The sequence below is a fragment of the Arachis hypogaea genome, chromosome 18, assembly GCF_003086295.3.
Source record: "Arachis hypogaea cultivar Tifrunner chromosome 18, arahy.Tifrunner.gnm2.J5K5, whole genome shotgun sequence".
NCBI lineage: Eukaryota > Viridiplantae > Streptophyta > Magnoliopsida > Fabales > Fabaceae > Arachis > Arachis hypogaea.
In genome coordinates, this window is record NC_092053.1 from 125,728,618 (window position 1) to 125,745,707 (window position 17,090).

The 17,090-nt window shown below is 33.0% G+C and overlaps 2 protein-coding genes across 4 annotated transcripts; both read right to left on the minus strand.

The window, feature by feature from the left end:
* Positions 1-3,442: 3,442 nt before the first annotated feature.
* On the minus strand, positions 3,443-4,755 carry LOC140181470 (uncharacterized). Its single transcript, XM_072225070.1, has 3 exons — positions 4,561-4,755; positions 4,257-4,428; positions 3,443-3,774 (listed from the first exon to the last, which is right to left on the minus strand). The coding sequence occupies exons 1-3, from the start codon at positions 4,753-4,755 to the stop codon at positions 3,443-3,445; spliced, it is 699 nt and encodes a 232-aa protein (XP_072081171.1).
* LOC112769411 (TMV resistance protein N-like) lies at positions 4,048-15,273 on the minus strand. Of its 3 annotated transcripts, XR_011875955.1 has the most exons (7): positions 14,711-15,273; positions 9,827-10,925; positions 9,460-9,735; positions 8,502-9,305; positions 6,853-8,404; positions 4,561-4,858; positions 4,048-4,428 (listed from the first exon to the last, which is right to left on the minus strand). XR_011875955.1 is itself a non-coding variant. In XM_072224283.1 (6 exons), exons 1-5 carry the CDS (start codon positions 15,154-15,156, stop codon positions 6,899-6,901), a joined length of 4,131 nt encoding a protein of 1,376 aa, XP_072080384.1. In that variant the 5' UTR covers positions 15,157-15,273; the 3' UTR covers positions 5,190-5,326; positions 6,853-6,898. The 3 variants fall into 3 exon arrangements, 2 of the variants coding, with proteins under 2 accessions (XP_072080384.1, XP_025669719.1); XM_072224283.1 differs by lacking the exons at positions 4,048-4,428; positions 4,561-4,858 and adding an exon at positions 5,190-5,326; XM_025813934.3 differs by lacking the exons at positions 4,048-4,428; positions 4,561-4,858 and having other exon boundaries at positions 6,385-8,404.
* Between the last annotated feature and the right edge of the window lie 1,817 nt (positions 15,274-17,090).

Below are 17,090 nucleotides of genomic sequence, written 5' to 3' on the forward strand. Positions count from 1 at the left end.
CACGCGCGAGTTGCAATTCTTACACTTCCACGCGTACGCGTGGCACCTATTTCAGCAAACATGATTTTTAACATTTTAAACTGTATTTCAAACATCTAAATCTCTATTTTCATTCCTTTAGTCATAAATAATAGTGTTAAACCTGATAATCAGATGAAGTTAGGAAATGGGAATAACTTGGAGATGAAGTAAAGCTGAAAAGTGATGATTTGATTATGAAATATTATGAATAATCATGTATGATACTTGGCTGGATAATTAAATGAATGATCATGTATGATACTTGGCTTGAATGATTAAATGATCTGAGATACGAGATTTCCTGGGTAAAGTACCGTGGCTTGCCACCATGTGTACCAGGTTGAAAACTTGATACTCTGTTGACCCTATGACGTAAGGGTGACCGAGCACTTATAAATTCCTGGGAATGTTAACCCCCATTGAGCAATATTTATTATTTGAGAAAAAGCTATGCATAGACTCTTTGGGATGCATGTCGAGGGACAGTCTAAGGTTTTCGGACTTGTCGGGTTGGCTGGATAACCGACAGATGAGCTTCATCAGCCATAGGACAAGCGTGCATCATATGTATACTACTTGAATTACTTGTTTGTGCATTAACTGGGTGTGCCTATGTGTACTTGCCATGCTAAATGTATATTTGTTACCTACAGTATTTGTAACCTTCTTGTGCTTGCCTTTATATGTTTATTTGTCTGTGAAATGCTGACGGAGATGGAGGTATGGAGGAATGGCAGAATGAGACTTAGATTTAAGGTTAAGTTAGGTTAGGCTTAGATACTCTTAGAAAACCACCTCTTATGACTTCTTTTTAATACTTTAAGCTCTATAATCTGAGTGTCGGTATTCTAGGATTGCCTCTGGCATTTCCAGGACCTTATATATTATGTGTGCGGCACCTTTACCATACTGAAAACCTCCGGTTCTCATTCCATACTATGTTGTTATTTTTCAGATGCAGGTCAAGAGGCATCTCGTTAGGCGTTTGGGCTCCTGAAGTGAAGTGGTTACTAGGTTATTTTGTTGTACAGAGATGTATATATATGTACTTAGCTTTCTCTCCGCATAACACATTCTTTTTTATTCTCCTAGAGGTTTATGGAGAGGCAGGATTTTGTTTATGTACATTTGGGTTTTGGATATGTATGTATATATATATATCTGTGTGTGTGTGTGTTCTCCAGCCAGTCTTGACTTCGCAGGCTGAGTTAGGAGTTTGTTACTTTGTATCTTTGACTCTCTGTTCCTGTTTTGGGTTACTTTACACTTAACAACTATAGCTTTCTTAGCACGCAAGTTAACTCGTTTCTTGAGCGTTGCGCTTTTATTTTGCGATTTTTATTTCCTCTATTCTTCAAGGCTCCTAGTATATTATAATCTTTCTGCTATTACATGTACACATTTTATTTTAGAGGTCGTAATACCACACCACCTCTGTTTTACGACTTAAGCGTAAAGCTCAGTGTGGTAGGGTGTTACAATCATACCTTTTTCTTCTTATTTATCTTAACTTAAGCAAGTTACTTTCGGCTCCTATTTGATTTGATATAGTTTCCAAAATTTGCTTTCCTTTCTTCTGATTTGGGGCTTAATAAAAAAGTGAAGCACCTCTTTTCTTCTTTCATTGATTTACCCAAATTATGCATCAGCAGAAGCTTATTACCTTTTGTTTTTCATGATGCTAATGAATTCGGTTATGGTTGGAGATAGGTTTGATCCACTAGTCAGGAGCCTTGATGATTTTGTCCAAATAGCAACACAATGGGCTGATTGCTCTTTTTGTTTGGACTTCACCAATGAAGAGTGACTTGAATTTGCAATACTAAATAATTCATCAAGGGCACTTTTGGACTATCAACCCAACTAAAATCATGTCTGTGATACCAAAAATATTATTATTGTTTACTAGATTTAACAGTCTTAAAATAAATACTAATAAAGTGATGTCTAAATGATTAAACTTGACTAACGAGAGTTTTCAATGTAATTTGTAAATAGTAAGGTGTTTGGCTTTCTATAATCGTTAACCATTGTCTTGGTCAATTCTTGATGCATCTCCTGAACAAATGATTTAGCCATATTTGCAAAATTTTCTTTTATTCTCTTAGTTGTTACTCTTATAATTGGACCAATTGACATATGACAGTTTTCAGTTTGTCCCACAGAGCTCGTATCAAACCAAGTTATAACTCATTTTATTTTCTAAGCTTATCCTGGATCGACGGACAAAGCTTGGGACTGTGATCTGTTACACTATAACTCAATTTTTATTATACATGATGAGTCATAACTTGGTTTTATTTGTCATAATTTTAAGTTTGTAACGGACGATCTTAATAATAATTATTTTCGACTTAATGACCAACCGTCATAATATCAATTTTATTCATCAATTCTATGCCTATAAAAAGACACTTATTTTTATATCTCAAGGAGAAGATGATATGATAAGCTTTATAAATTCTATTTCATATCTAACATTCTATATTTATAGAATTATTATATGGGTCATTCTAGTATGACTATGCTACGGTGACTACGATAGCTATGATGTTTCAAAAATGTTGTTAAAATTAAAATAAACACTTTTTTTATTATTAAATAACGCTTTTTAAAAAGTGTTACTTAAAAAAGTGTTATCAAAGTATAAAAAGGTGTGAGTTTAATTTTAATAATACTTGCATAGTCATTATAGCCACCGTATATAGTCATAATAGAATTCATTTTATTATATGCCTCTTAAACATTTTTGACTTCAGTATTAGAATATCTTTTGTAAGTACTCATTTTTTGTATTTTTTGCGAAAGTATAACTTTTTTGGAAAAAAAGAGACAAACTTAATTTTCTCTAAAATAAAAAATACTTTGGAACTATTACCAACCCGAACAAAAATAATTGATTTTTCACCAAACAATTGATTTCTTTATTATTAGTTGTTATATAAATAATTAAAACCTTTTTTTTATCTAATAATTGATTTCGTAGTCTTAAGAATCGTTTTCTAACTTGGAGAATCAATTCTTTAAGCTTACAAAATTTATTCCCATTTTGTAATCAAAAGAGAATCACTTCTTTCACTAATGAGCACTTGTTTAGACGTCATTTTTAAAAAAAAAAAATTTTTAAATGATATGTTTTTAAAGACTAAAACCCCAAAGTGGTCCCTGAGATTGGGCGAGTTACCCATACTTATCCTTGACTTTCAAAATTCCCTAACAGCATCCCTGACATTCAGCTCCGAGACCCATAGTTGCCCTGCAACCCTTTCTGGCACCAAGTCAGCAAATGGAGGGATGATCTGGCACCTCCAATGCCACGCTGGAGCCAGCAACGGATAGCTGATGTGGCAAATCTGAATTTTGTACCCAATTTGATCCCTGGTCCCATTAAAACCCTAAAAGCTAAGAATCGTTATTATAACTAGTATCTCTTCTTCTCTCCTTCAGGAACCATTTGGTAATAAGCTATTTCCCTTGGTTGTGGCACATTTGGTGGCTGTCTGGCAGGGAGTTTGCGATCATAAATTTTCAATAGTGTTACCGGGAGGTTTTGAACATCCTGCTTGCAGACATCGCAAGTCCTGTTGCCCTTAATACTAAACCACTTTGCTGCACAGTCTTGATGAGCAAGTGCAAGATCACCTTTACAATTGCATTCCATCTTAAGAGTATTTTCTCCTTCCCCGAGCTCTGCCAAACAAATCCTACAAACTGCTTCTTCCTCTGGAATATCTGCTGTAGTATCCTCAATAGCTAGAAAGGGGAGAGTTAGTAAGCAATTGACATGGAAGGGCTATAAAAGGCTATAGTCTGAAATACCTAGGAATCCTAACTTAAAGACAATCTGCAATTGACAAACTTGATGATTGAAAATAGAAATGAATAAGTTAACTTCAATGTAAAGTTTATTTAATTTGCTAGCCTTTAATTTCGAGAGTTAGTCAGCAATTGACATGGAAGGGCTATAAAAGGCTATAGTCTCTAAGATTGTCTATGAGAGACGCACTAAAGATTATATCACCTAGAAGCCACCAAATTTCTTTCATCTATAATGTCTATTAAACGATGCAAAGCGTTACCAATATCATGTTATATATGGTTAAGTGCCAAATATTTAATAGTTCTTGAAAGTCAGAACTCATAACTGAATATTTCAGATTGTGATTCTTGATCAAGAAATGTAAAATGGGAACCTACAAGAAATTATGTGCTCTACGTATATTTCAAGCAATTACTAATCTCCATGACTGAAGAATCACCAGTTGAAGTTCCATCAACAGTTGCAAGATGCCGCCTGGCTGAAATGATACGAATCAAGACCCTAGACTGAGTGCACCTTAATTTGCTGGCTTTGGCATCAACTGGAACCGAAAGTGATCGAGTTATATGCTGCTTGACAACCATTGTCTATACAAGAATGGAAATATTCATCAATGCAGCATAGTTTAAAATCATATACCAGTTTAACATACAAAATGTAAAAAATTTTAGCAAGCGTTGTATGAAAACAATTGCCTTGATTGAAGAAAAGAGACATACATTTAAATCAGAAGCACATCCCAGATGTTTGCCATGTACACTTTCTTGACCCAAAGATGCGATTGGAGTAACCGGTAATGAGTGGGCAACCTTTGACAATGGAGAGAATGAACCTTTACCATTAAGAGAGAGGGTCCTTAAAGTAGGTGGATGTGGAAGGACCATCCATCTTTGCGAAAGAAGATAATGCGGCATCTAATGACCATGGGGGTATTTGCAGAGAGGGGAGTGCAGGCCGTCTGGAGTGAGGAATCAAGGAAGCATTGTCACCTTTTTCATTTGCATTTGCAGCACATGTCTACAGTAAGTAACACAATGCAATGCTACATCAAACAATTGCAAACTGACAAAAGCAGCGGCAGCTTATAGTTTTTAGTATTGAGTGATTACAGTTTTAGAGGAAACTGAAATTTAGCCAAGTTACATTCATATTATGGTAGCAGCAGCTAGCAATCAGGAAACAGAGAAATGGCAGATCGAAATGGAAGGCATGTGATCTGTATGTGTTATTACCTGGAGCTGGAGGCGATGAAGAGGATGATCTGAGAAGGAATCAGCAGCAGCAGTTTGAAGCTCAGGCGATGAAGAAGATGATCTTAGCTTTTAGGGTTTTAATGGGACCAGGGAGCAGATTGGGTACAAAATTCAGATTTGCCACGTCAGCTAGCCGTTGCTGGCTCCAGCGTGGCATTGGAGGTGCCAGATCATCCCTCCGTTTGCTGACTTGGCGCCGGAAAGGGTTGCAGGGCAACTATGGGTCCCGGAGCTGAATGTCAGGGATGTTGTTAGGGAATTTTGAAAGTCAAGGACAAGTATGGGTAACTCGCCCAATCTCAAGGACCACTTTGGGGTTTTAGTCGTTTTTAAAAGATATTTTACAAAAGTAAAAGTAATTTTATATTTAGATATTTCATATAAAAAAATATCTTTTTATTTATTATTTATGTTTGGGTAAAATAAGATAAAAGTATTTTTTTTATTTATTATGTAGAAAACTTTTTTTTAGAAAAAAAATCTTTTAAAAAAAATGTAAATTGTAACTTCTAAAAAAATGTTTTTTTTTTATTTTTCTAGTACTTTTAATTTTATTATTAAAAATTTGTCAAATATACTAAAAAAATCTTTTTTATTAAAAAAAGATATTTTTTATCGATTTAATGATGTCCAAATAAACACTAAATATACAATCGATTCTTTCCTTTACTTTTGACATTCTCTATGTTTTAAAAACGTTTAGACCAGTATTTTTCAAAACTTTTGTTTATGAATCAATTTTCAATACATTTTTGTGAAATCTTATACTTAAAAAAAGTATTCTAACACTTATATGAGAGATACTTAAGTTATAATTCTTAAAAGAATTAACTGAGTCTTATATACTAAACTCTTTATGATATTACTAGACTTTGACATTTTTGTTTCCTTTATTGTATGATCCTCAAATTTCTGTTATTGTTGTTTATCAAAATACCTCTAGATAGTATTTGGTGGAGAGGTAGAAATAAAAAGATTGAGACAGAAAGACTGAGACTAAGAGACAAAGATTGAAATATTATTAAAATTTTAGACTCCATCTCTAAAAATTTTAGTTCCTTGTGTCCTTACTTTTTGGAGATACTGAAATACTGAAATTTTGGGGATAGAGATAGAAATTTTAGTACTCATCTTTTAACTAACAAACATAATATTGAGTCTCAGTTTCTCTATATTTATCTCAATACTTCAAAACAAACGCTACCTAAAATATTTGAGTTTATGCATACACATATATTTACAGAAAGAAAATCCAAAAAATAAACAAATAAAGAGAAGAGACCAAAATGATTAAAAGAAAGAGAAGAGACCAAGTTCATACTTGATACACGTCTTCACGAGGTCCATTACATTGATGGAAAAACATTAAAATCCACAAATGAGCATAACCAAAATAAATAGGAGAAACTATAGGGAGCCAATTATCTAAGCGTACAATGTGTATAATGAAGGTTTAAAAAGTATTAGAGATATGATTATTAGTGTTACATTATCCTGTCAGATTACGTTTTTGGGATGTGTTGTTTCAGGATATGGTATTAGAGTTCTTTTATTCATAAACCAAAGATTTAGCCCATTGTACACATTGTACGCTTAGACCATTGGCTCCCTAGCACTACTCAATAAATAGTTATAAAAGAAACTCAACATGCAAACAACACACAACATACACACTTATAACCAGCGAATAAGACAACAACAGCTGATATAAGTATAAAAATAATGCTCCAAAACAGAAATACTCATAAATACACCAACCTGTGAAGCTTGAACATCATCTCGCTTCTGCACTGAGCCACTGAGCTTAGTTCTCCACCCTTATTTTCCCGTAAGATGTCTTCTCGAAGCGAGGTTCGGACTCTACGGATCCAAACATATTTGTTCCTGATGCTCTCATCATTTCATATAGCAACAATTCAAACCCTCCCCATTGCGACATCCCTCTCATTTCCGCATTTTCTTTTCCTCTGATAAGCATGAATTCTGCTGTATATTCTTCAGAAATGAGATCATCAGCATCGTCAGTTAAGATAATACATGCCTTCATCTTCCCATATGACGTATTGAAGCGCATAGCATCTTCCTCTATCTGGCTTAATAATTCTTCCAACACAGGATCATTATTTTCTTCTTCTGACGATTCCCCTTGGCCCGTAGAGGTTGAAGCTTCCTCTCTAGCATGGCATTTCAACACAACAGCGGTTGCCTTCTCTTTTATCGTTGTTCTGCCGGGATTCCAAAATCCCCATGCTAGTTGCGTTGTCTTCCTCAAAATTGCTTTGGCGGTTATCTCTTCATGCTTTATGTGCAGCCTTCCCCAATAACGACGGCACGGAGGTTTTCCAGAACGCGGTTGCTCTAAAACGATTGCCATATCAATATCCATCCTCTCTTGGCCCTTTTCCTTCAACAATTCCATGCGTGCCCTCATCAGTTCTTCTACAAATCGCCGTGCTTCTCGTATTTCATTAGAGTATGCATCAGCAATATGTCTAGGCACATCATCCTTTATCAGGTCCATCACCCTCGAAACATTCCAATTAGATTCTTCATGTTCCTGCTTTAAGCTTGCACCATAGGCCGAAGATTCCGGCCTTGTTGTTTCAGCCTTACCAGTCCTCAACGATCTCAGCAATGCCGATGTAAAAGAGGGAACTTCTGTTAACTCCACAAGAGGCAAATAGTCACCAAGTAATTCTCTTGGATTCAAATTTTCTGCCACTTGTCTCATCATACTTTCCTGGGGTTCATGCGGACTTCTTTTTGGAACCAAGTCGGATAACGGAGATTTGGGATTGGGATTCGGATTGGGATTCTTGAATTGAATATCAACCGAGTTTGTGTCTTGCTTATACACATACACACCCCAATGGCTGAGAGTTAATGGTGATTCGCATTGAACCTGAATGGCTTTCCAACCATCGTCTCCAACTCCAAGATACGCATCAAGACCATGCCACTCTTCGTCACTGAACAAAGCTCGTAGATCAAAAAGTAGCACGTGATCTTCCCCAACACTGAAATACTTGGAATCCTTCGGAAATATTTGTTTGCCACCTATGAACAAGTGAAGGCGAACAATGGCGGACATGGATGAACCAATTTGAGGGAAGAAACCCAGGATGTCAGTCCTTGTCTCAGCAACACTGTTTCTCACAGTGGATCTCCCAAACATGAATGCTAAAGCAACAACAGGGAATTTTCCGCGAGCCCAAAACAGAGGAATACCTTCACTGGAATCGCAGTCAAACAAATTGGGAATCTCCTTTTTTGGCATCACAATTTGAATTCTTTCGGTCTCTAGTAAGACCTGTGATATCAGAAGACAAATATAACCAGTAATCAGTCTAAAAGGAACTGCACATTGAAAAATTCATCTGAATAGGTTATGGGGAGTGGAAAGATACCTTAGACCACAGTTCGGTTGAGGACTCTGAAGTTAAGGATAAGCAATATCTTGCATCTACTTTTTGAATGCTTGATGGCAGTTCTGGAATTGTCTTAAGATTCTTACAATAACTCACATCAAGACATTTTATGTGCAAAGATCGTTGGATGCAATTTGGGAGGGATACAAAATCATTGTGTGATACATTGACGTCTTCCAACTTTTGAAGAACCTGAATAGTTGGATGAAGATCTTCATCTGATAGATTGGCACCAGTGAAGTTCAGTCTCTTTATATTTGGGCAGTCATCTAATGTGGAATGGCTCTCTTTGAACCTCTTAAATGATCTTCTAAGATGATAACATCCCTCAACGGTTAATGTGAAAAGTTTCGGCAACTTGAAGAAGCTACTTGGTAGATCTTTGAGTCCTCTGCATATTGAAATGTCTATATGCTCAAGCCCTATAAGATTACCAATGGAATCTGGGAACTCTTTGATAGCAGTATTTGCCAAGTAAATCTTTAAGGGCTTATCCATCTTTTGCATGACATCTGGGAAGTTCTGAAGTTTCTTACAAAAGTAAAATGAAAGCACTTCGAGAGATGGCAAATACATTCTTGGCACAAAACTACGAAGCACCCTGCATTCTGAGGCACTTAAGTACACAAGATTTGGCAGAAACCCAACAGATTCATCAAACTTTACCAACTTATGGCATCTGTCTAGTGTGAAGACTCTCAAGCTTTTTGCTCCAGACACATTGGGAATTAGTGTAATGGACTGACACTGGGAGAGATTGATAAATGTCAAATCCTCAAATATCTGCAATGAAAGATGAATAAATTGATCATCAGCATGTTCAATAATACTAAGTTTTATTCAATGCTTGCTTTAACAAAGAATTAAAAAAAGACCCACTTTTATGTTACTAATTCCTTGACAAGTGCCTTGGTGTGCAAATTAGAGAGGTGTGTACCTGAAATGACTTTTCCAATTTAAGAGCACTGTGAGGTAGCTTGAGGTCAACAATTCTGTTGGGATGAAAATCAAGTGGGAATGACTCTGATGGATATCCTTTCCACTCCAATAGTCGCAAACTATTTGGAAGACAACTTGGCGCTGTTGAAAATATTGTATTCCGAACAATTAGAATTCTAAGGTTCTCCATCTTGTCAAAAGCAGTAGTAATCCAATGATCTACTTCTTCATGGGTAGCGGGGTGAAGCATTATTCCCTCAATTGAACTACTCCCCTGTAAAACACATGCAGAGAATTAGCAACAATTACTCAAGTATTATAACATCTGTAGGTGTAAAAAATAGGGGGTTGATTGAATTTCTTACTGTGTCATCTTTGAGAACCTGAAGAATGTCTTTATGAGACCATAATCTACTATGTTCACCAGGGTTTGTTGGTGAGTCACTCATTACAATCTCCTTGCCCATGTCTTGCACTAGATCATGCATTTCCAAGCAACCATTTTGATTTACAGTGACGAGACATTTACTAATGAAAACTCGAACAACTGGGTAGAAGTCGCAAGCTTTCAACACCCTTTTAACATACTCCCATTTCTCTCCTTTGAAGAAACAAGCAATGTCCAAGAAAGTTTTCTGGTCAAGTTCATACAAGCTATCGTAGCTTCTTTCAAGAACTCCTTGAATACTTGGATCAATTCTATACTTTTGCAGTTCCTCTTCCCAGCTATCCACACTTGTAAAACCCCCTAAATGGGAGCCTATTACTTCTAAAGCCAGTGGAAAGCCCTTTGCATAACTTATTGCATTTCTTGAAACATTTTCAAAGTTCTCTGCAGGCTCTTTGCTGTTAAAAGCATGCCAAGAAAAGAGTTCCAAGGAATCATCATCATTTAGCTCCTCCATCTTGTATTTCTTGGTGACAACATCACCCATCACATGCTTGTCTATCACATCAGTATCCCTTGTTGTTATAATGATTCTGCTGCCTGAACCAAACCAATCATGCCCTCCAGCCAGTGATTCCAGTTGCGTTATTGAATTAACATCATCAAGAACTAGAAGTACTCTTTTGTGGCGAAGCCTTCGTTTGATTTCAGATCCTCCCTTAAATTCACTTCCAAACTCAGTTATTGTCTCCTCACCCATGTCATCTAAAAGTGTCTTTTGCAGACTTTCTAAACTTTCACGACTTTCAGATTTTTCTCTGACATTGGCTAGAAAACATGAAGCTTCGAACTGCCGCTTGATCTTGTCGAATAGACATTTGGCCAATGTGGTTTTGCCTATTCCACCAGGCCCATAAATTCCCAACATGCAAACATTTTCATTAGATTCAATATCTAGCCGTGATTTTACTTCTTCACAGCGAGTATCCAATCCAACTACATGATCAGTTGGTTCAGGCAACGGTAATCTTCCAGCGGTGTCTCTAACAATAACCTTGATAAACTCCGGTTCATGCCTGCACAAACATGATGTTTTTTCATACTTTATTTACTTATAGCAATATTGCACCATATATATATATATATATATATGATAAATTCTACCCAATTCCCTCTCTTGACAAGGATTTATTATCTTTTATAACATGTTTCACGATTATGGGAGAAATTTGATTGAATCATCATAGTTAATATTAGAAGTAGTGTCTAACTTGATTCTTAAAATTTTCAGTGGGCATCAATTTTTTTTGAAGAGAGGAGCCCAACACAATTAGGTGAAATAACAAAAAGTACAAAAGAACTAATAAACAAATAGAAAAACAGAGAAATAAAAACAAAAATCAATTCAAGATTATTTTTGGCATTGCTATTAACAACCATTAGGATCAATTTTATTTCACTCATAGTAACTGTGCGAGACTTATTAATAAATTAAATCTCTAACTATTGTAAACGATCAAATTGATCCCTCAAATTAAAAAACATAAATTCATATTCATCCTGAGCTGACATTTAAATTTAAATTGTATTGATGTATATTATTAAGATCTAGTTGGGTAAACAGTTTAATTAAATTTTTTTAAAAAAAATAGTTTAAACAATAAATGATTATATTAGCCAGAGTTATAGCTCAAATGGTATAGACTTCCCATACTCAATTAAGAGGTCGCGGGTTCGAGTCACATATCTTTCCAAATTTTCTCAAATGGCATAGTCTCCCCATACTCAATTAAGAGGTTGCGGGTTCGAGTCTCCTATCTTTGGTAAAAAAAAAATAAATGATTATATTAAAAGTAACTTATAAATAAATTAGTTTGTGTTTGGATTTTTAGATGTAAAAGTGCTTATTTTATAGAAATATAGTAAAAAATAGTAGTATTATGAGAGAAGTCATTTTTTTAACTTCTTTATAAACTCCTAAATAGTTTTTTAGGAAGCCACAATTTAGTTTTAAAAATTACACAAAACATTAATATTACTATTTTTCATAAGTTAAAAATTTAAAAAAATTATTTTTAAAATTCCCAAATAGACCCTAAGTGTTAATTTAACATTCCAACTATATATTAACGGGAATAAAATTTGAATCTGGCCCAAATTAATGTCTAAAATTAATTTAGAATACTCTATTTTTAAACAAAAACTGACACAAGGTTAATTACAATTACAAGCCACCACCTGGATTGAGCGTAGTATCTATGAGTCTTAAGTGCTGCTGTAGAGTATAGATATTATCAATATCTCAAAATATATTAATTATTAAAAATAACATCGCTGATATTTTATCAAATGATCTTCCCTACAAAAAAATATGACCGATGAGTTTCGTTTTTAAAAAATGGAAAAAACTACTAGCAATAATTAGTTAATATAATATTACTAATGAATTTTAAAGTATCAATAATGATAATCTGTTAAATTACACATGAAATTTGTACTCTATTTATTATCCACAAAAATAATTCCCTCTCAAGTTTGTTCAGAACAGAAATTTAATCATAGTTGTGCTGTTTTATATATATATATATATATATATATATATATATATATATGGGATAAAAAATTAATTGACTTATATATATGTATATATATTCATTATCTACTTTTATTAAAATATTATAATTTAATTAATAATTATCATTTTAATTATTTTATTTAATTATTACATAAAATAAATATATTTTTTGGTGGCTACATAAAATAAATATATAAAATAACAAAAATTACCCTTAGAGTTAGTAATAAGTAATAACAACAATTTTTTTGGTAGATTAGTAACAACAATTATCAAATATATAAGCAATCCACCAAAAAAAAAAGTAAGCAATAAGTAAAATCTTAAACATAAACTTTTAATAGGAACTAGGTATGAAGATATATCTACAAGGTTTCAAAAAATGAAGTGCACTATAACTAACATCGCAATAAAATTAATAAAGATATTATCTGAAAAAAACGTAATTAAATGTTAGTGAATATTCAAATTCATTTGGTGTTAAAGACACTGATATACTGATGATGGAGTAATTCTCCACGTACGAGTGATTTTTCATACAAGTCATACAAGTCATTTATATTCACGCTGTTTCATGTTTTTTTTTGTGCCTCTTTTTCTTCTTCTTCTTTTTCCGTGCTTCCTCTTCCTCTTCTTCTTTTTCTTCTTTTTCTTCTTTCTCCGTGTCTCTTTTTCTTCTCTTCCTCCCTCTTTTTTTATTGAAATTTCTTCTCCTCTTTTCGTTTTCTCTTTCTCCTTCATCAAAATCACCAGAAAAAACGAATAAACATTATTCAAGGTACGTTTCTTGCTTTCTCTTTCTCCTTCTTCTTCTTGCTGCACGTTCTTCTTCCTCTTCCTGTTCTTCTTCTTCATTTACGTGCTTTTTTCTTTGTTTTCTTTCTTCGTTATTCTCGATTTCTATTGTTTTTTGACGTTAAGCTCTGAAATCGTTTTTGAAGAAGAAGAAGCAGCAGAAGATGAGGAAAAAAAAGAGAGAGTGTTCTGAATTATGCATAAGCTGTACTTCAACGAATTTTGGGTGTATTTCTGTAATCCTTTGGGTGTATTTCTTAAATCCTTTGGGTGTATTTATGTAATCATTTGGTTTATTTCTGTAACTGTTTGGGTGTATTTCTGTAATCCTTTGGATGTATTTCTGTAATCGTTTGGGTGTATTTTTGTAATCGTTCGGGTGTATTTCTGAAGTTCCATCATCTTCAAAACAATTTCAAAACTTGATTTCAGAAACCATGAAAATCGAAAAAAACAGAAGGAGATCGAAGGCAAAGAGATAACGCTTTTTCATACAAATCATACAAGTTATTTATATTCACGCCTTCTTCTTCTTCTTCGTAAAAAGGAAACGAAGATAAAACACACGAAGATGTTCAGTAACGCGCGTGTTAGGCCCAACTTGTAAGACTTGTAAACAAAAATGACTTGTATGTATAGCACTCCTCGTACTGATATATATAAAATTTTCGGTCTTGAAAACAAATTTGTTTTTTATTTTTCTATATTTTTGAAAATAGAGACAAATATATTTGTCTGTCTACTCTTTTCCTCTTACACACAAAATTCAATTGCAATCTTAAGCATTGGTGATATTTAATCTCGTAGTTTATGTAAAGTGTAAACTATTAAAATAGTACTCAAAAAATTAATATCGTAGATAAAAAATAATTTTAAAAAATACAAATAATAAATAAATGTTTAAAAAATTAAAAAATGTGACAAAATAATTAAATATTAAATATATATTTTAAAAAAAATAAATATTAAATTTTAATATAATTTTTTTTGTAAGCATTTTAGAAGAATAAAAATTTTTTATTTTTAAAATTTAGTAATTTTATATTAAGTGAATTTTATTAAAAAAATTTTTACGGTAAATGACCAAAATTTAAAAAAAAAATTTAGAGATCAAATTTTACTTTAATTATTTGTTTGCACCTTTTAAATAGTTATTCAAATATGGTTACGAAAATTTGGATCAAAATTAATAAAGCATTTGTTAAATATAAAATTTTTTTTTGTCATATTTTAAATTAGGACTTATTTGTTGTTTGTATTTTTAAAATTTAGTTTTGTTAACGGTATAAACTTTTGAATAACATTTTAATAGTTCAAGAATAAGTATTATTTTAGTTCCTAAAAAATCAATTATCACTTTATATTGTATTTTTTTATATTATAATTAATAAATTGAAAGATAAAACTAATATGCAATAATTTAACTTATAGAGCAAATAAATTTCTGCACCTATTTTAAAGAAAAAATGAATGTAATGATAATGAACTTACAAGTCCTCCGTGCAGCGCATCCATCCTAGCTTTTCCACTTTGGACAAAGCTAATCGCCATGCTTTGACTTTCTCAGGGTCTTCTCTGCTCTCATGTTTAGCCATGGCTGTTTCATAGGAACCCTTCTGATCCCACACATTTGAAGGATTCACTCTGTAAATAATTGGCAGAACCTGCTTCCCTTGCTTTTCGTGACAGTCAATGATCTTGACTAGTTCACGAAGGCACCATGTCGAAGATGCGTAGTTCTCACACAGCACCACTACTGCCATTTCGCAATTTTCGATTGCCTTCATGAGAATAGGTTCCAGTTCATCCCCTACCCTCAGATTTTCATTATCTCTGAACGTGTCGATTCCATTTCGCCGCAAAGCACCATAGAGATGATCCGAGAATCGGTAGCGCGTCCCTCCTCTAAAACTCAGGAATACATCATTTGCCGCCATCACAAATTCACACTAGTTTGGTAATGAGTTTGAGGAAGCTAACGTTATTAGGTTTTGCAATGGCAAAGCAAATGTTTGCTTAGTTATATATTACTTGGTATTGGAATGAAACTTCGTACTACAATACCACCGAGTCTTCCAACAATTATTTAAAAAGACTTAACTAGGAAATGAAAGTCACCGGTTATTCATTGTTCTTCTTTTCTTATTAATAGTTCGTAGTATATCACATGACACTTTTCAGACAGCTAAACCTACTATAGACTAGTTTAATAATCCACCAACCACCATGCCGCTAGTGGAACAAAATACAGAAAAATTTTCAAGTGTGCGGTACACTTTTTAGAAAAACTTTAACTCAGAAAAAATATACATAATACATATAATTAAGATTAACAATTAAAAATTACTGAAATATTGATGTATTGATATACTTAAAAGGTTTTCAACAATATATATATATATATATATATATATGGATTTAGATTTTTAAAATTTTGAATTTTACTTTAAAGAGTAAAATATGATCTATCACTATTTATTTTATAGGTGAAATTAAAAAAAATATAAAAAAAATATTCAATGATAAAAGATCTTATTTTATCCTCTAAAATAAAAGATCTTATTTTATTTTTTACATATAATTAAAATTAATAATTAAAAATTACTGAAATATTGATGTACTGATATACTTAAAAGTTTCTAACAAAAAAAATATATATATATATATATATATATATATATATATATATATATATATATAATCACTGTCTTTATCAAATGACAATTATGTCTTTTGAAGATATTCTTTTAATTAAAATATATTAGGTTCATTGGACGGAGCGGGTGTTTTTACTTCGGGGAATAATAGGACAAATAGGTTTATGGAAAATTTTTTAAGAGACATATAAACACATAAAAAACAACTACCTAAAGACTTGAAAGTTGAAACCTATGTAGTACCATAATTACTACCATACTACCACACTTGGGGGAGCAAAAAGGAAACAGGCTGGCCAGTTTATTTAAGCACAAGGATTAAGGTGGAAATTTTTGTAGAGTTATTTTTATTAGGTGAAATTGATAATTAAAAATTATTAAATAATTTAATATATTTAATTAAATTGTCATTTTTTTTATTAAAGATATGAGATTCAAACTCGCAACCTTTTAATTGAGTATGAAGAGACTATGCCATATGAGTTATTATTTATTGACAATTTGTCATTTACTAATTTTTAATTATCAACTTTATATAAAGATAAATATACGTGAATTTCTATTGAGAATGAAGGCTTTCACCTCCATCATTATTTAGTCTCTTGCTTTATACATTTTATTCCCCTCTTTATCCCTTGATGAATCTTTTCTCTTTGCATAAACTCACGTAACCTTGGCCGATTCCAAGCCAGCCCATTTTCCTGCATAAACATAAACTTATAAACATTATTGAATAAAATTATAATTTTTTGTTGTTGAAGATAATTCTTATATCATAGATGTGAATAGCTCTTAATAGGAATTAACTGACCGATTTTTGAGTAAAAAATTATACACTTCCCTAGATATACAAGAGTTAAATAGCTTTCCTCTTGGCCAGAAATTCCATCACTATTCTTAATATAACTAATTCACTGAGCATTTGGGTACGCTTAATCTGGTTGAGGGTTAAGTCAAAACCACATTGAATTTTCGCATCAGTCTTCACTGAATCTGCGGATTTCAATGAGTTCAACTGGCTTGTGATTGAGTTGCTCGGGGCTTGCCTCATGACCCCTTATTCAATCAACTAAGATCACGAGTCAATGAGCTCAGGTCATTGAGCCTAGAGGTCTAAATTGGTGAAACTTGGTTGATTGAGCTCAAGCAAATTGTAATAAGCTTGGAGTGAGCCAAGCTTGAATCATGAAAAAAGAATCGCTTTCTATTATGCC